The 20,190-nt window shown below is 34.5% G+C and overlaps 2 protein-coding genes across 2 annotated transcripts in view; one reads left to right on the top strand and one right to left on the bottom strand.

Moving 5' to 3' along the window:
* LOC145740278 (fibrillin-1-like) overlaps nucleotides 1–20,190 on the bottom strand; it is a 61,768-nt gene that overhangs the window by 12,675 nt on the left and 28,903 nt on the right. The window contains 10 exon segments of the mRNA XM_081995717.1: nucleotides 1,804–2,009; nucleotides 2,198–2,362; nucleotides 11,534–11,767; nucleotides 11,820–11,945; nucleotides 12,005–12,199; nucleotides 12,252–12,500; nucleotides 12,556–12,688; nucleotides 16,622–16,914; nucleotides 17,226–17,607; nucleotides 19,227–19,489. Coding sequence (XP_081851843.1) covers nucleotides 1,804–2,009; nucleotides 2,198–2,362; nucleotides 11,534–11,767; nucleotides 11,820–11,945; nucleotides 12,005–12,199; nucleotides 12,252–12,500; nucleotides 12,556–12,688; nucleotides 16,622–16,914; nucleotides 17,226–17,607; nucleotides 19,227–19,489 — 2,246 coding nt within the window.
* Nucleotides 3,030–4,340, top strand: LOC145734970 (uncharacterized). Its single transcript, XM_081988651.1, has one exon. It carries the CDS (start codon nucleotides 3,030–3,032, stop codon nucleotides 4,326–4,328), a length of 1,299 nt encoding a protein of 432 aa, XP_081844777.1. The 3' UTR covers nucleotides 4,329–4,340.

Genomic DNA, 20,190 nt, shown 5'->3' with positions numbered 1-20,190 from the left:
AAAATGTATTTTCATAAAAAAATATACGTTCAACATATTAATATCATATTTGTACTAATCATAGGATTATGCTTCTAAAAAAAAAATAATAATGCAATAAAAAAAATTCGCAAAAACATGTTACCTAATTGTTAGTGTTGTTCTTAAAATAATGATTTATGATATACAGTTATTAAGAACAAATGGAATATCTGTTTTATTGCTTGTTGAGACTTTTGTCAAGTGTTACGTTATTATTATTATACACCTCAGTTAAATTATTATTAGTATTAGAAGTAATACTTTCAGTAGCATTACATGATGTGTTTGCTATTGCAGATGATATTCTAGACAAACCTGAATTTATACTTAAAACTTAAAAATTCTTTGAAAACCGTGCGCTTTTTTTACAGATTTATAATTTATAACAACAACTGTGCGTAAAGAGGGTCATTACGTAACGGAAAACTATGCATAATTAGTTATTTACATTGAGGTCGTAGGTAAATAAAATTAAATAATTAAAGATTACATAACGCGATGAAGGTTAAGAGTTTTCGAACATTTTATATTGTTATTCCAAGAGTTGATAAAATAACTAAATTTTAAAGCCTGTCAAAAGCATTTCTAATTAAATAAAAAAACTGTTTTGTAGAAAACAGTAGAATTACTCTAGATCTGTTTAGCAACATGCATAAAATTGAGAATGTCAGTGTCAAAAGCACTACAATACAGTACAGTTAAATCACCCTGTTTGTTATTTAAATAAGTTTTAATTTAGTTGTCTACAACTGCTTTTCCCAAAAGAATTCTAAACTATGTGAATACACCTCGTCTTTTTAAAAATAAAATACAAATACAAAACGAAACAACATTGGTGCTACAGAGTGTTTTAAAAATTTAAAACCATTAACTTTGAATGTAAATAATCTTTGGTGTTTTTTTTTAACTTTTTTGTAATTTTACCGTACCTTTGTACAAAAATAACTAGTTTTTGTTTTTGGTACATTTCATAAATGTCAAAATGTCGTTGAAAATAAAGTGGTTTATTGTTATTTTTATTATCACTGCAATTGATTGGTGCTACATAACTATTTTGTTCTTTAAGACTTATATCACTTGCGACTAACTAATTCCACAGTTGGAAAATAACTTTCGCTAATGATCTAAAGCCGGTCTGAAGAAGAAAGATTAAAGTACGATTGACGAACGAAACAAAATCCATAAAATCCCCATCTTTTTCGAGCGAATCGTGCTGATTTATTTGCGGCAGCTCTAGCGTAAAATCAAATATCTCTTTAAACAAAATATGATCCCCGCGTTCGATATATACAACGCGACAAAGGCTGAGAGAGGGTGATCCCTCACTTTGCATGCAAATAAGAAAAGTTAGATTACGTTTCCGGGCGACAAAATTATTATATTTTTGATATGCATTTAGATATGTTTGTATGTGAACTTTCTTTGGTTTCGAGTTAACCGAAGATGAAATTATGCAGGAGACGAGAAGAACGGAGAATCATCGTCACCCGGCCCACTAACTCATTAAAGTCTTAAAACCCTTCCGACAAGATAAATTAAATTTAAACCCGGGCCTCACTGTCACCGGCTTCCGTGCAAGTTTAAGACCCTTAATCGCGGTCTGTCAATAACGGGGAATTTACCTTTTCCGAGAGATGCCGACCGACGTGGATCTGTCCGATACAGACGGTCTGCAGGTGATATATTAAGCAGGAGCAATAAAAACTCTTATAAACATTAGTCTTTGATGAGACTGCTAACCATTAGGTTTTTGTTCTTGGAAAGACAGGGACGGACTCTTACCTGAACGCAAATATTCAATCTGGCATCGAATTGATAACCCTCAGGACATCCGCATCTGAAACTACCGAGAGTGTTGAAACAATTTCCAGGTCCACCACAAGGATTGTCCAAGCACTCATTTTTGTCCACGCATTGATTGTAGTACGGATGCAAAGAATAGCCGTCCGGACATCCGCACCTGTATCCACCAACCAAATTCTGGCAACCTAAAACCAGACAGAATTATCCCTGATTAGCCAAATTTGCGCCTGCTTTATTGCAGGAGTCGAGAAGACGAGGTTGTTTATAGCCCTGTTATCGTTACACGAAACTGCCCTGAAGGGCCGTTTGTGGGTCGTTACGTTTTGTCTTGTATTTACAGTGTCTTAAGTTTTTGGAGGGTTGCAAAACTCACCTTCCGGACATTTAGAGTCGTCGGCGCATTCATCAGCATCGAGGCAATACGTTCCCGTTGAGTCTAGTTTGAATCTTCTTGGACAGATGCATTTAAAGCTTCCTAGAGTGTTGACGCATCTGCCTGGTTTAGAGCAGAAACCAGGCTTATCACATTCGTTGATATCTGAAATTCAAAAATCAATGGTTGATGAATTTAATAACAAATTATTAAAAACGTACAAAATGTTGTGGAAGATGTATCAAAGTGGTTACTGCAGTAATTACATATTAGCTGTTCTAATAAATATACAGAATTCTTTCTGATCCACTGGGACAAATTACTAGAATATGTCAAAATCAGGATAATATCCAATATGATTCAAAAGAGTGATACTTTCATAGCAAGCATTAAGTAACAGGTTAACTTCTGAATTTTAAACAAAAACACACAATTTTTTTATGTTCCTGTGGAAATTTTCACAGAGATTGATTTTAATCCTTTATCCATTTTCTGTCTAGGTAGCTAAGCGAAATACGGATTAGGTATCCAATTTACTGAAAGTTTACACCTTTCTACCTTTTTCTTCTTAAAAAAACAGATCTAATATATCTAAATCTGGAGATCTCGGTTACCATCTAACTGAACCACCTGTACCAATCCATTGCTTCGAAAAATCAGTACTTTTTAAATTAATTATAAATTAATCTCGTAGCAGCATTCATACGGTACAGACGTGTGTAGTGCGGACAACCTGTAAAAACTTTTTTGTGCCGGATAGGAATTTTAAAATTTTGTTTGTCAACAAGATAGCTTATCAGGTGGATTTACAGGGCGTTTGATAAATCAAGAGATGTATCCTGGGAGTTCGCAAGAGTCCGAGTCGGACTTGACCTCCCAGGATGAAGGGTTTAAAAAACCCAAATCCAAGAAAAGAGGTAGAAAACCCAACTCAACCCCCCCCACCCCCACACCTACAACACCGACTCGGGATGCGAAAAGACCTGCATTCGACAAATTATTAACACAACCAACCACATCAACAGGAACAACACCAATTACCAAATACACCAATGTTCAACTTCAACATCCAACATTTCTGTGTACATTTACTGTTACTGCACCATCGACTTTGACACGAGTACAACTAGCTCTCAAATGGGAGGAAATCAACTACAATAACAAAGACATTATAATCAAGCAAGAATCCAATTTCATAATCAAGACTAATGATGAAAACACCACTAAGAAACTACTCGACCTTTTACAACAACAAAAAGTTATAAACTCTTTCAGTTTATACACAGCTAAACCAACACAAGTTCAAACAAATTCCAGCCGAAGCTTTACCCCATCCTACTCAGTTATAGCGACAGGAGTGGAATTGGACATTTCTGATGAGATGTTCTTGCAGCACCTAGAAAAAATGCAGCTTAAAATTCGCTTCTGTAAAAGAATAATCTCCCGGCAAAGGGGAAAACCCACTTTGATGATGCGTTTGATCACAGGCGAACTGGCGACGTATGAAAAACTCATGACCGACCGTGCAGTGCATTTTCTGGGACGTATGTACAGAATTATTGAGAGCAAGCCACCGGAACCAATTCCAGCACCATGTAGCCGATGTAGCTCATTCGAACACCGCACTGAAGACTGTAAAAAACCAACTAAATGCAGCAAATGTCAAGGAAACCACCAAACCAGCACATGTACATCCCCTCTACCCATGAAGTGCACTGCATGCAACGCAGAGGACCACGCAGCCTGGAGCCTAAAATGTCCAAGAAGACCGACAGCGCCGATAGAAGGAATTCCGAATGTAAAGGTTAAGTGCCATAACAAAAAGACCGCTGAGGTGTCAGAAGCTTTAACGAAGGAGAGCAGAGTCCACTCCCCCATAACAACTCACGACTTTATTATAAACAAATATAAACATCAAATTAATAAAACCAACAACAATAATAGAGAAGAACTGCTTAAAAAACTTAAGAAACAATTTATTGAAGACTTCAACATTGACACCACGGCGGTATTTTTTGGCAACCACATGTATATTTTGATGTTTGATTTGTCACTACCTAACAGGATTTCCCCAACCGAACCCTTTGAACAACTTAGACAAACAATCACAAATGCAGAACGTTCAACTTAAAAATGATTTACGCCAACATCAACGGACTAAACCATAAAAAACATCTTATCTATAACTACATTGAACAAAACGATACTGACTGTTGTATGTTTGTAGAAACGAAGACTAAAATTGGACAGACACCAACGTACAGAGACTGGCAGTTTATCTGCAGACATGGTAACACACTTAATAACGCTAGAGGAGGGGCCACAGTGTTGCTAAAACCGAAAATAAAACTGGGAAAGGCAAACCCTCCCTCTCTAAACAACCCACTAAACGACTGCCTTCACTTTACAATACCTTACTTGGACGACAAAATCCACATATTCCTCGTATATATCCATCCTCACTCAGACATTGAACAAAACATTCTGACTAAAGCATGCCTCTACAAGTATGCTATAATAATTGGAGACTTTAACGTAAACAGAAACAAAAAAGTACAGCTGGCCAGATTCCTAAACAACTCAGACTTTATACAAAAACAAACACCGCCGACATTTTTAATGCCAGAAAACCAGGACTCGACACCAGACATATTACTACATACGGCAAACCTGACAAATATTATAAACAACGTTGATTTGACAAACGAACTGGGTTCCGATCATCTGGCTATTAAGTTTGACATTGACATCCATCAAACACAACCTATAAAAAATACGAAAGAAAACACACAAAAATTTGATTTAAACAGGACAGACATAGAAAAAGTACAACGACAAATACATGACTACATTCAATCACAAAAGATAAAGCCTTCTATACAAAACTTACAAGAACAACTGACATTGGCAATAGAAAAATTTTCTCCACGAGTCAAGAATACTTTTTACCAACACACTTTGCCAAAATTTATCCTGAGACTAATCAAACGCAAAAGGGAACTATACAGACTATACACTCGCACTCAAGACAATGATTTAAAAAGAATACTTAACGAACTCAACAGAAACGTCAAGACTTTAGTAGAGCAATACAAACAAGACAAATGGCTTGAGGCGTGCCAGGAAATCGAACTTGACAACGGGAAAACATACTGGCAAAAAATAAAAAAACTCTCACGTTACAAAAAAAATAACCCAGTTGGCATAATTAACGAAAATGGTTCAGAACAAAACACAGACCAAGACAAAGCTAACGCTTTTGCTAGACACTTCGAAAAGGCTTTCCAAATCTCCACCAATCCTAACTTTGACCATCAGAACTGGACCCTAATAAACGAATGGTACGACAATTACTTTGACGACCAAACTAACAACAGATTTCCACTAATTTCAGACAATGAATATGATGAAGCACTAACGCACCTTAAGAACACCGCACCTGGCAAGGACAAAATAAAAAGCAAACTACTAAAAAGCTTAACTCCTGAAACCCACAAACTCATACTAGACTCACTTAACGACTGCATTAAATCCAACACAATTCCGGATACATGGAAAACTGGTATAATAATACCCATTCCAAAACCTGGACTTGACAACACACAAACACAAAATTACAGACCCATCACACTACTTCCAGTACTTAGTAAACTGCTTGAACTTATTATTAAAAACAGACTTCAAGAGCAGATCGGACAACATATACCACCATACCAGTTTGGTTTTAAACCAAAGCACTCGACTATACACCCACTTTTCATCTTAACCAACAACATACAAACAACACACCTCAATAACAATAAAACAGCATGTCTATTCATGGACATAAACAAAGCTTTCGACAGTGTTTGGCATAAGGGACTACTCTACAAACTACATAGACTTAACACACCAAAATACTTACTTTACACTATCAGAAACTTACTGGAAAACAGACAACTGCACGTTCGAATAGACAACAAACTCTCCTTTTCCTTCAGCCCTGAGCAGGGACTACCGCAAGGCTCACCTCTTTCACCTTTACTATATAATCTGTACTGCCATGACATATACAACCATAACAAACAAGACAAAAATCATATTGACGAAACAGCATACATATTACAATACGCAGACGACACTGCACTTATTGTTCACGACAAAACTACAACAAAAGCAGTTTCAAAACTACAATCACTTACTGACGACACCATGACATGGTTCTACAGATGGAGACTAACGCCTAACGCAACTAAAAACCAGCTTTTATTACTGAACCATCAAATAAAAAACGACTCACCAAACATAACCGCAGACGGACACACAACTGATCCCAAACAAGACGTTAAATACTTAGGGATAACACTGGACCAAAAACTAAAATTCACAAAACACCTTAAAAATGTCCGGACTGAAATCATTAAAAGAACAAAACACTTTAGGTCACTAACATACAAAAACAAAGGCATTAGTACAAAAACGGCAACTCAAATATACAAATCCATCTGTAGACCGGTCCTGGACTACGGACACTTACTTAGAGCAAACGCTACGGACAAGACTAAAAAATATACACAAATTACTGAACAGATTGCTCTAAGACTAATAACAAAAATACGACATCCTGCAAACCCACTACACAACCCATCCAACCAACTTCTCTACGAACGTACGAACATGACTAAAATAACTGACAGACTCATACAACTACAAACCAAGTGGAAAAATAACCCAAACAACTTGACAATTGTAAATCCACTATGCATAACCAGACAGACTAGACAATCCCGTTATCTTTTCCCCGCTCTCACCCTGTTAGAACATTTTAATTAGAACTTTTTTTTTTTCTCAATGTATAATTTGTATATATTAATTAGAAATAAGATTACCTGTACATATTAAAAAAACATGTATACATAGGCAGAAAGACCGTAATGGTCGATAGCCGTTTTTTCTTGGAAATAAAGATTGTTTATATATATATATATATATATAAATTAATCGTGTTAACTTTTCAAGTCAATAGCTGAAAAAGGAATGAAAGAGTAAGAGTTACAAGAGGAAAGTGAAAAACACTTCCGAAAGTAGAAGACAGAAGGGTAAGGAGTAGAATTAGGTGAGAGAGAGTAAAGAGAATCAAAGGTATGAAAAATTGCTAAAAAAACATCACTGAATTGATTAAATATGAAAAAGAAGAATGTATAAAAATTGAAAAGAACATCATAAAATATAAAAATCGTAAGAAATATCATGTAATGATGATTATGTATACAGGGTGGTCCAGTTTTAAATGTCAATAATTCACCAATCGATAGCCCATCAAAAAATAAGTTGACACGCATTATGTCATTTTCCTAAGGAAAACACAGACCTCCGAAATTCAGTTTTGAAAATCTTTTTTTGCTGCAACTGTCAGACAGTCAGACTAATTTTATTCTAAAAATTAAAGTTTTAGACTAATATCGTAACATTTAATGCCAAAATTGTTTACTTTCATTAATGAAGAGTCTGAAACTTAACTTTTACTATAAAAATAGTTTCAATTTCGATTTTTCAGTCTTAAAGCACAGTGAAGCGTCTAGAAGTCAAATTAATACTGATAAAGCATGAAATGGCATATTTAAGCCTACGAAAAATGTAAAAATAGTTTTTTAAGTCTGCTGTGTCAAAAGCTTGGTGAAGATAAGCCTAAAACTCAATTTCCCAAGCTGAAAGCAGTTTCAAAGCCCTAAAGTTAGTTCAGAGTTGTAAGAAAATGAAAAGCAAAGTAAAAAAACCTGAAAAGTTAGTCTTCAAGTCAATTTTCATGAATCTAATATCAATATCCTGTATTTAAGACTATTTTGAAGACTAAAATATTGAAATGTATTTTGAAATTATGAAAACTTACTTCAAATGCTAAATTTAAGCCTTTGATGTCACTTTTCATTAGTTCAGAGTCACTTTTTGGTGTCCAAGTCAATTTTCAAGGTTGAAATGGGTGAATTTGTTGTAATAAATTTTAGAAAAAGTAGTTTTTCATGGCTACAAGTCAGTTTTCACAAGTTTTTCAACGTATCTGACTACAAAGACAGTTTTTAAGCCTCTCAAGTAAATTTTCACCGTTTTCAAGACAATTTTGATGTTGGGTTGGGTTGGTTTTGGGTCTTTAAACGTAATTACTCAATTTTGTCGTAAACAAAACTTCAAATCAGAGTTTTGTAAGAGATATTTATTTTGTCAAATTGAAAAAGTAAAAAAAACGGAAAATTTTCAAAAATATCCAGTGACATAGAATATAAGGCAGAAAAATGAAAACCATCTTTTTGTATTTACACCACTGGACAGTTTCGATTAATGGAAGTATTAATTTCATATGTATTTGTTCTAAATTTGATTAAAATTGTTCCAGCGGTCTGTTATGACAAGAAACTGATTTTTTAAACTGAACATTTATGGACTGTATTTTCCTTGGGAAGCATTTTTCAGGAAAATGACATAATATGTATGTTAACTTATTTTTTGATGGGCTATAGAATGGTGAATTATTGACAATTAAAACTGGGCCACCCTGTATACGTAAATGAAATATGCTGTATGTAAAACTGACAAAATATTTTAATAAATGTACCATTTCTGAAGATATCGTGCATGAACCATATCAGGTAAAAGAAAAAAAAACGTAAGTCTATTTACCACTCTAATAAAAGTGTTGAACAAGTAATGAACATATACAAGAAGATTTTGAAAGTGATTGGAAGGAAGAGTTTATTATAATTAAAGGAAGAGCATGCAGAAGCGTGAAAAGAATTTAGCTTCAAAAACTTCACAAATAATTCAACCTTCTACACGTAAATAACTATTACAAACATAAGCGAAAATAATTTGGATTAAACGTTTGTCAAATCATCAACCAACGTCATAACGACAAATATGGAAAACAATGGTTACTCATTTTCGATTCATACTCCGGTGTACTTATCTCTCGAATGCAAGCAACAATTTACCTAAATCCATTAATAACTGAGAACGGAATTAAATAGGCAAACTTGCGACCGTGCAATGCTGGCAAACAATTATCATTACCCATGAAACATTCATAAGCGTCTAGGAGAGGAAGTGAAATAAAATTGTCTGGGCTGGTGCATGGGGAATAATTGCAAACATGCTGCCAGGTTTCCTGTTACATTTTATGGAAACCTTAATTAAAAATTGATTAAATTGTTTCGGAGAAAGTGGAGTGATATACGGAAATTTAAACAAATAAACATTATTGTCTTTAAGATACTAAACAACCAACGTTTACCTAAGACAGAGGCCATAACTAGCAATTTGCTGGAAGCAATTTCCAGTGCCCTCATCTCGGCTAAACGGCCTCCGGTAAAAATAACGAGCGCACAGTCCATAAATAAGGTTCGTTTCGGCTATTTCTCAACATAATTACTGACCGCGTGTGTTGGCGTCCCTAACCACTCCACGTTGACTCCAGCAAATCCCCAATGATTCCAGAAAATCCCCCTTTAAGATATATACTATCGTCGAAATAATCCAGACAGCTTCTATACGCTATTCGCATGTTTTCGTTTGAGGTCGGTTACCTTGCAAAATTTGATTTTTTAGTTGTTTGTCACTGTGAAAAATTTACCTAATCACGTTTATATGCTTTTCAATCTGTCATATTTCTAAATCAAAAAGAGAGGAATGAATGCTTTTAAAAAATGAAATGTAAGCAGTTATAAAGTGAAAATGTAACATGTAAAAGAATGTTTCATATCAGCAACAAAGCGCATTTTTCCTCAAAATGTCTTTAGGTAATCTGTACACATCTCCTTATAAAATATGTCACACTATCAAACCCATTCATAATACCTCCATGTCATCTTAAGTAAGTTTATGTCAAGCCTTCAAATCTGATGAAAAAAGTCCAAAATGTTTGAAACCTCCAGAACTAAATGTTCTCAAGAGAGACTGAATTGGGACTTGAATTGACAAAAACTTGAAATCTAATCTAAAATCTACTTTTAAACCCAACTAGAAAGTTAGTGAAGCAAAAAACACATAATACCTTAAACCATCTACAGATGGCTTCTCCAAGTATCTCAAAAACCCAAATCTATTGAAAAACCTTTGAATGCAATGAAAATTGACCAAACCTCTAAATGCTTGAAACCTTATGTTTACATATTATGAAATAACTTAAAGAACTTCCTGTTATAACGAGTTACTGTACGAAAGTTTATTAATCTACAGCATTATGGACTTCGTTAAGTCTCTGAAGGAGAACATTTTAAAAACTTCAAAGATTTCAGACAGTTTTGAACTTAAAAAGCTGGGTTAGAAAAACTTAAACAGGAGAAACAGAATTTGTCGAGAAAACCACCATAAAGTTCAAAAACCTATTTGGAATATCAGAACTTTTAGGACCTCTAAAGACACAAAAACCTATAAGGACTTAAAAATTAATGGCGTTTTTAAAAAAATTCTTCGTTTTTTAAGCTTAAAAATCTCCTTAAAAACAGTTTCTCCCAAAATCGGAGAAAATTGTTAAGTACAAATCTGTTAAAACTTAGAATACTGACCAGAAGATAGTATAATAATGATCCATTGTTAATCGAAAATCTGAGAAAGTAATCAAAATTTTCAAACATCTGTACGCAAAAAGCTGAATAAGACTTTTTCAGGGAACTAAAAAAGGGTTAGTAAGTTTTAAAAGCTGACCTGGAAAACTTGCAAATGCTTTAGCCCTTTTGAAGATCGATGCCATTCGAAAAACTTTAAAATGCTAAAAATACTTTATAGCTAAGAAATTCAGCTAGAATTAATCGAAATGACATCAACAAAAAAAACTTATCTGAAAACACTCTCTCCAGGTACTTGTATTTCTCTAAAAATACTGTAAAACTTAGAAACAGTCGATATAAAATAGTTCAGAACGTTTCAAAACCTGAAAATTTGTATTACAAAAACTTGACAACGAATTTTCTGACAGACAATTTGAGGAAGAGTTTCAAAGAAGCACAATTCTGAAAATGCTTTTATCTTAGAGAACCGAACTCACTGCAAGAGCTTCAGAACCTTCAAACCAACCTAGAAAAATTACAGGAACTAAAAACCCACTAAAGAAAACTTGTCTAATGACTTGGTGATTTACAGCTGTCGAAAATGCTTGACATCCACTTAACACAGTTTTTCTAGTTTTCTCAAGATACCTTATTCAAAAAGAAAAAGTTCCCTGTTTAAATTTCGATTATGTTTAACAGAAAAATTTAAACAAAAAGCACTAAATTATGGTAAAGTAAGTGTTGTTTATTTTCTGTTATGCTTAATCTTTATTTAATTTCCAACCAATTTAAACTGATAAACAAAAGAAAAACTTACCTTCGCACTTATCACCAACTTGAGTGTAGCCCTCCTCACACGAACAAGTGTAACTGCCTTCTGTGTTGACACAATTCTGCTGGCACAAGTTCTGACCAGTCGCACATTCGTCCAAGTCACGACATGTCAAACCATCTGCGTTAAGTAAGAACCCAGTTGGACAGGAGCAAGTAAAACTTCCATCGGTATTGTGGCAGTTATATTGACAAGGCGATCTTTCACACTCATTGATATCTGAAATGTTAAAACATTTATTTTTGTTTAAAAGTAAGTAAACTGGATTTACCAATGCAATTTTGCCCGAAACCATCTGACTTGTAGCCTCTATTGCAGCTGCACTTGTACGAACCCATGGTGTTGATGCAACGACCATTTCTGCAGAGATCTGGGATTGTTTCGCACTCGTTGATATCTGTAAATCGCCTTGTTAACTGGATTTCTTAATTTAGGAATTTAAAATAAGCAACAAACCTTCTCCTGTTATCAAAAAGCCACTTTCCAAACAAAGTTCCTGGTATTCCACCGAATATTTGGTAGGACAAGCATCACATCGAGGTCCCCACGCCTCACCCATAGAACAGCAGCAACCTGCTTTGGTTGATTTGAAAGCATGTTCGTAACGGTTCGTGCATTGCCTGTTTCGATAACAAAAACCTTCCCTTCGATCTGCAAATCCAACCAATTAAATTTGGTTTCTCAAATTGCCATCAACACCTACCTAAACACCTCTTTCCATCTTCACTATGCTCGAAACCTTCCAGACAATCGCATCTAAACGACCCTTGCAAGTTAATGCATCGTCCATTCTCACACAAATCAGGGTGAACTTCGCATTCGTCAATGTCTTTGCAATCATCACTGTAATCTACTTGAGTGAAACCTTCAGGACAGATGCACATGAAGGAACCCACGAGGTTTTTGCACATAAATCTGCAGTTGTTGGCAGGAGTGTTGCATTCGTCCACATCTGTTTTTGGTTTACATTAGTAATAAATGTGTATGAAGAATGGGTTAGTACTAACCCTGACAGTGGCGTCCGTCTGGGGCTAAAGCGTAGCCGTAAGGGCAAATGCATCTAAACGAGCCGGGGACGTTGTGACATCTGAAAGCGCATTGGTTGCCTAATTCTTGACACTCGTTGATGTCTTCGCAAACCTGTAAAAACAACAATTTTTGAATGCAAAAATTTTCTGTAAAGAATATTAAATAAAAAGAGTTGAACAGAAAGTTAATTAGCTAATGCTGCAAGCTGTTCTGCACCAAAAACAGATCATAAGCCAATAGTGTCCATTATAAAAAAAGTGTCTCTGAGGTGAGTTCTCCAAGACTACAAAGAATGAAAGTCAAATTGTTAAAATATGACCTCAATATTAGTTCCAAGCCTGGTAAGGAAATGCTGATGCTGATCTTTTATCACGAAATTTTTTAAAAGATGAAATTGTACAAGATGATGACTTTTTAACAGAAATTGTACATACGATAAATGTAACCGAAGACAGACTTAAACATTTTCAAAAAGAAACAAGTAATGATGTGGAACTTGTAAAATTAAAGGAGTTTTGTTTTAAGGGTTGGCCACAGGACATATCTAAAGTATTACAAATTTAAAAATAACATTCATTTATACAATGATATTTTATTTTTTGATGACAGAATTATAGTTCCATTGTCCATGCGTAATGAAATGCTGTCTCAGTTGCATGCGAATCATTTTGGGATTATCAAAACACAACAAAGGGCGAAAACGATACTATTCTGGCCGGGAATTAATGAAGAAATTAAAAAATATATCAGCACATGCAAAAAATGTATGAAATATCAAAGTAATAACGTCAAAGAACCATTAATTCTACGGGAACTTCCTGATTTGCCATTTCAGAAAGTGGCAAGTGACATATTAGAGTTTGGTGGTCACTTATATTTAGATTAGATATTTAGACTATTTTTCGAAATGGCTAGAAATAATTGACCTTCCATCAAAAACTGCCAGTGCTGTTATTAAAGCCTTTAATAGCTATTTATGTAACCAGTTACGAAAAGATCGATTTTGTGTAACGAATGAATGTTTGTACAATTTGAATGAGTTACACAATAAGACATTTTCGAAACGTGTTGCATACATAATTTTTTCTAATTTTGACCAAAAAGCTGTGAAAACCACCTTTTAAAGTGATTTAACACAAATATTCACTTTCATAGCACTTTGTATAAACTGTGACAACGACATGTTATGATGGATGTCGCCCATATGTTTCTACCATAGAGTATTATAAAGTAATAATATAGTATTATAAGTCTATGGTTTCTACGGAAATGCATAAAAACAGGGAGTGATGAAATAAACTTTTCATAACTAGTTACATAGAGAGTTACATAAAGTAAAACGTTTTGTCACTCTAATCAGTTTTGAAAAGTGTCACTTTATATGCCAAAATTAGAAAAACATGTATTCAGCACCCATGGTATTCCAATAGAGGTTTTTGCAGACAACATGCCCTATAACTCGTTTGAGTGTCAACAGTTTGCAAAATGTTGGGGTTTTGTCTTTAAAACTTCCAGCCCAAGATATCCAAGATCCAATGGATTGGCAGAGCGAGCTGTGCAAATTGCAAAGCAGATGTTAAGAAAATGTGAAGATTTAGATATAGCTTTGCTTGAGTACAGAGCAACACCTATTTCGGGACTAGAAAAATCACCAGCGGAGTTGCTGTATTCTAGAAGGCTTAATTCATTAGTACCCATGAGGTCAGAGTTGCTAGCTCCTCAGTACATTGATTATAGTGAGGAGAAGAAGAAGTTAGAAAACAAGAGACAACTTCAACATTCATAAGACCAGGGTTTGCAGAAAATGAAAATGTAGCAATCAAGGAAGGAAAAACCTGGGAACCAGCAAAGATTATTAAAAAGCTATCTGAGCCGCGATCATACTTAGTGGAAAAAGAAAATGGAAACCAAGTCAGAAGAAATAGTTTCCATCTGCGTGGATCAAAAATTCATCCAGACTTTTGTAAAAGCGGTCTGATTGACGAGGGCGATGATAATATTAATGTTGGTTGGTCAAGTAGGAAGAGTTGTGATACATCTGGCCCACTTATGTCGACAACACATTTAGATGATGGCACTATTGACAATTCTAACTTGGCAAGTTCAAATAACACTTCTTATACTCAAGTTAGGAAAAGCAACAGGTCAGTGAGAAGGCCTAGTCGTTTCAAGGATTATGATATGTACTAGCTGTACTAACTGTGTTGTTTAATTTGGTTACTTTGTTAATCTGCATATTATGTTTTCTTCAAATGTTTAATTACTTTATTTTAAGTTGTTGTTAAGGGGAAAGGTGTAATATATGTGTCACGACAAGAGACAGTTCGGCTTGTCAGACTCATGACTCATTAATTAAAGTTTGTTTTTGTTAATAATTATCTTCTTTATTTCGTTTGGCTAATAACATTACACAAAGTTTGAACGGAAACTTTAAATTTCACCACAAATTCAGTTTTTATGTTAGAAATTTTATTTTTTTTTTACACAATGTGTCTAGAATATTGTGTAAAATTCTCCCTACTGACAGACAATTACTGACCTCATTAAAAGGTACTTTTTCATTCGAGTAGGCTGATAACTAAATAATACAAAAAAAAAGAAAAAATGACGACAGAAAACCTCATTAAGGCTCATTCGAGTCCCGGAATTCAACAAACTCGTCGAGACGATTACTTTCCAGAAATATCGGTCCCGCATTTCAAGTGGCTTCATTATTTTCGGGGCACGGCAACTTGAACGTTCTCCCCCCGCTGAAAAATTCCCTAACAACGTACACAATAACGTTACATAGTATGGTCGAGAGACTCGTTGGTATGCTTGTTAAAGCCCACTTTTCCAGTCGCCTTTTCGTGTTTTATTCCGCATTATTTCAACGGAAAAGTTACATGGACCACATTTTTTCTGCTCGCATTCTTGAAAGTTTACTTGCACGAGTTTTAGTTTAGAAATGTTAGTTAGTTAGTTTTTCTTCTTTATTTCTAATTATGGTCACAAATACATTTCCTGTAACTACAAAAAACATTCATGAAAACACAAAAAGAAACAGCGTCATTTTAAGATGAGCGTACACCTAATAGTCTCTTACATAATCCCTGATACAATATGGCTCTAAATTAATTAACATCTGTTTTACCTTTCTTTTAAAAAGTTTCTCATTTCTTTCTAATTTTAAATCATTTTGTAATGTATTAAAAAGCTCCAAAAAGGCATAATATGGATTTTTTCGGTTATAGTTAATCTGTGTATCGGATAATTTACATTTATGCTTCGAGTGTTATAACTATGATGTACCTCCAGATCAAACATACTTTTGTTTTTGAAAAAAAAAACTATACATTCATAAATATTTAGTCCCCACACCGTCAGAATGCCATTAGCTTTGAAAACCCCCCTGCAGCTCTCCCTGTATCCCATTTTTTCGACTATTCTAAGTGCTCGTTTTTGTAAAACAAAATTTTTTTCCATTAAGCTATTAGAACCCCAAAATATTATCCCATACTTGAGCACAGATTCAAAGTTTGCGTAATATAGGATTTTTAATGTTCTTTCATTCATGTATTTCGCAGTGACTCGTATGCCATAGCAAACTGAGCTAAGCTTTTTGTTTAACTCTAAAATATGATTTGACCAGTTTAGGAATTCATCCAAGTGAATTCCAAGAAATTTGGTATGTTCTACGAGCTCTGTATTTGATTGTCCAAAAGTTAGTGTTCCAGGTTTTTCAATTTTGAATTGTTTTGTTCTAAAGAGTAGAACCTTTGTTTTATTATTATTAAGTAATAATCTGTTACTTTTAAACCAATCTTGTGCTCTGCAAAATAAGTTTTCTCCCGATAGTGCTAGGCTTTCTACATTTCTTCCCACTGCCAATAAATTCGTATCATCGGCATAACAGGTCACATGCTTATTTTCTGAAAGCAGAATGTTGCTCAGGTCATTAAGAAATACAATGAATAAAATAGGTCCCAATATGCTTCCCTGTGCAATTCCAATTTTATTTTCCTTCAGACTTGAGAAATGTTTAGTTTAATTGCAGTTACTAACCTGCAGGGGTCCTGGAGCAAATCCATCATTGCAAGTGCACTCAAACGATCCAACCAGATTAGAACAAGTTCCGTTACCGCAAATATTTGGATTGTTGTAACATTCGTTTTCGTCCACGCATTTTTTCCCGGTTGAGTCCAATGTAAAACCGGTTGAACAGTCGCAACGGAAGGAACCGTCCGTGTTGACGCATTCTCCTCCTTCGCAAACGTTTGGCATTAATTCGCATTCGTCCAGGTCACTTCCGGTGTCCATCCGGCCCGGACCTTCCGGACACATTTTCAAGAAGTCGGCTACAAATCAAACAGATTTCGTTAGTTAAGCAATTCAGCTCACGTCCCTGTCTAACCTCAAAGTTTTTTGTTCTGGCGAAATGTAATTTTGGCTACCAAAGAAAAATTATGTGTTTGGAATTTAATTTGGTTTCGAAAAGAAACAAATTTATTAACCCTTCCATAAAGCAATGATATAAAAAGCAGACAAGGTAAGTAGACAGTTTTCAGAATATGTGGAGCAAATCTAAAAGTTTGGAAAACGCCAAATATCTCAAAAAAATCCACTTTCCAGCTTCAAGAACTGTATAATATTGAAAAACAATACTTACGAGAACCTTCAACAGGACATCGTTCACATTGTCGACCCCATGCGGCACCTTTAGAACAACAGCACTCTTTCGCCGTTATTTGCATTCCCCTAGGTTCAGTGCACTGGCCCCTGGCAAACGAGTCGTAGCATTGATCCTGTCTAGCGTCCACACACTTCATAGAGATTTGATCCAGGAAAAATCCATCCGGACAAGTGCAAAAAGCACCTCCGAGCGTGTTGGTGCACTGTCCGTTCTCGCAAATTCCTGGATTGATGGCACACTCGTCCACGTCTTCGCACACTCCTGTGATTTGGCTCAGTTCGTATCCTTCTGGACAGGTGCAGATAAAGGAACCCATTACGTTGGTGCATTTGCCTGGTGGTGGACAAGTTTCAGGAATCTGTTTCGAGAACACAAAATTTAATAATGTTGTAGAGCGTATTTTCAAAAGATAATACACCAACATGGCGTAGTAATGGCAAAAAATGGAGAAATGAAACAATTCAAAAACAAAATTTTAACTTTGAAACACACTTATTTTATAAGAAAGTTATTGACGTGCGGTAAAAAACATTTACTTTCTACACCATTTAGACATGTAGTTTAGAAAGCGTCAGTTGAATTTTAGAAACCATAAAATGGATTTAAAAAATATCACTTGTATTTCAGAAAAGGTACTTTCAATTTTAGAATAATAACTTTGATTTTCGAAATTGCAATTTGTATTTCAGATTAGTCACTTGTATTATAGAAAAGAGCAGTTGGATTTTAGACATGGTCATTTGTAATTTGGAAAATTAATGTTGAGCAAAAAAAGTAAAAAAAAAAGTAAATAAGTAAAAAAAGTAAACGAATATTTTTAATAACATTGTGGTTTAAGCAGTTCAATGAAAAATCGATTTATCTCGAAAACCATTTATTTTATCGAAATAAAGAAAAAGTACAATTTTTCGATAAAAATGTCAAGAGTATCCATTAATGGCGTTTGCAGCTGAAAATAATGACAGCTGTCAAAGTTTAAGCAAATTGTGTCTTAGGTCCAGTTAGTTCCTGCCTTTCAAAGACGAGATACCTGGTTTTCATGTCAAATAGAAGGTCTCTTTCGATAAAACATTAAACCCAATAATCATTACAATATACAAAGTGTTTCAAAAGTTACGGCCAAAAACGTTAATTGGGAGGCAGTTCTTTGGGGCTCAATATTTCCCTTTATGGGACACCCTGTATATTTTCTATAAATTAATACTCCCGATGGGTGGGTTTTTTGCTTAAAGTGATATTTAAAAAAAAACAATAAACTAATAACCACATAGAAACACAAAAAAATCTGAAATTGAAATAACGCGTTCTAAAATACAAGTGACCTTTTCTGAAATACAAGTGACGAGGCTGAAATACAACTTACGTTTTCTAAAACCAAATTTACGATAATGAAATACAAGTTATAGACTCTGAAATCCAACTTATACTTTTAAAATCCAAGGGATATTTTCTACATGTGTAAATGGTGTAGAAACAGAAGATGACTTTGTATAGACATTTTTTCATCCTGTTACTACAGTATTATCAAACATCAGCAAAGTTAAGGTAATCTTCTGCCCGTCTTATGCAATTATTTTCGCTCAAACGCGACAAGCGCGAAATATTTTATACTCTTAAGTGAGCAGCCTCTAAAATAGCTGTTTAATATTAGAGAACGTAAAAAGTGAAACTTTGAAAATTGTTGGACGGCGCCGCCTTTTAACTTTACGAAAATATTAAACGAAACTTGACGGTTAAAATAAGCGACGCTAAATGGAATTTTCTTAGAATAGACGTAGGCATTTTAAAGGCAAATTTCTTATGTAGGGCACTTTAAAAATATTCGAGAGATGTTTCACGTTGGATAGATAGTCACAACGTATTTGTTTCTCATAAATCCCCATATGAGAAGATATTACAAAACAATGTTATCGACAAAGAAGTGTCAATACTAGAACCAATAAAAACGTGATTTTCAAAATTTCGGGATAGACTTACCTCATGACATTCATCCACATCTCTACAATTATGCTTATCGACTGACAAAGTGTATCCAGAGGCACATTCGCAGGAAAACGATCCTAAATTGTTGCGACATCTGCCATTTCTACACAGGAACGGCATCATATGACATTCGTCAATGTCTACACAGTCGTTGTTATTGCTCAACTTGAATCCGGCATTACAGTGACACTTGTAGCTACCAATCACATTAATACAGCTGCCGTTGTTGCAAATATTTGGATGACGCAGACACTCATCTATTCAGATGAAAAGAAAAGAAATTCAGTACTAGTTCATGGGATAAGGGATAAAAAATAATTATTAATAAGTGAAGTAGAAATTCATAAGTAAAGTTTGTAAAAAACAAAAGATTGGAAGTAACACATACTCTTCTTCACAATAAAGTTATTAGAAACTCAACAAAATACGTTTCACTTGGTAACTCACTTCACCCATTACAAGAATATTCACTTTAAAAAATGCAATCCTATATTATCCTCTCTTTTGGTATGGCATCCAACTAATAACTAATCTATTAATTAAGTTCATTAATGATCCCCATGGTTAAATTATGTTTACTTTTTCCTTACAACCCCTGATAATGAGGCGCTTCTATTGTAGGTGTTAGGTACCAATACAGTTATTGTGGAGAAAACTGTGTGTCACTTCCATTCTTTAACAAATAATGAGTTAGGAAAATAAAGAGTGTTCCACAACAAAAGACGCAGATCGATATATAAAAAGGTAGTTGAATGTTTTACAATTTGGCAAATTTTTTTATGTTGAAATGGTCAATCCAACGAAAATATTTACAACCTTATAGCACTTCAGGTTAAACTAAAACTCGAACACAACTTCGTTACTTTAAACATGTAACACCGCATCTATTTTTATAAATAATTTTTCTTTAAGTTTAACTGGAAATATCCAAATTTTATTGGTTAGATCCAGCTGACTA

Source organism: Ips typographus, linkage group LG1 (genome assembly GCF_016097725.1).
Source record: "Ips typographus isolate SLU linkage group LG1, UJ_Ityp_2.0, whole genome shotgun sequence".
Taxonomy (NCBI): domain Eukaryota; kingdom Metazoa; phylum Arthropoda; class Insecta; order Coleoptera; family Curculionidae; genus Ips; species Ips typographus.
The sequence above is the reverse complement of the archived record's forward strand: the minus strand, read 5'-3'. Positions and strand labels throughout refer to the sequence as shown.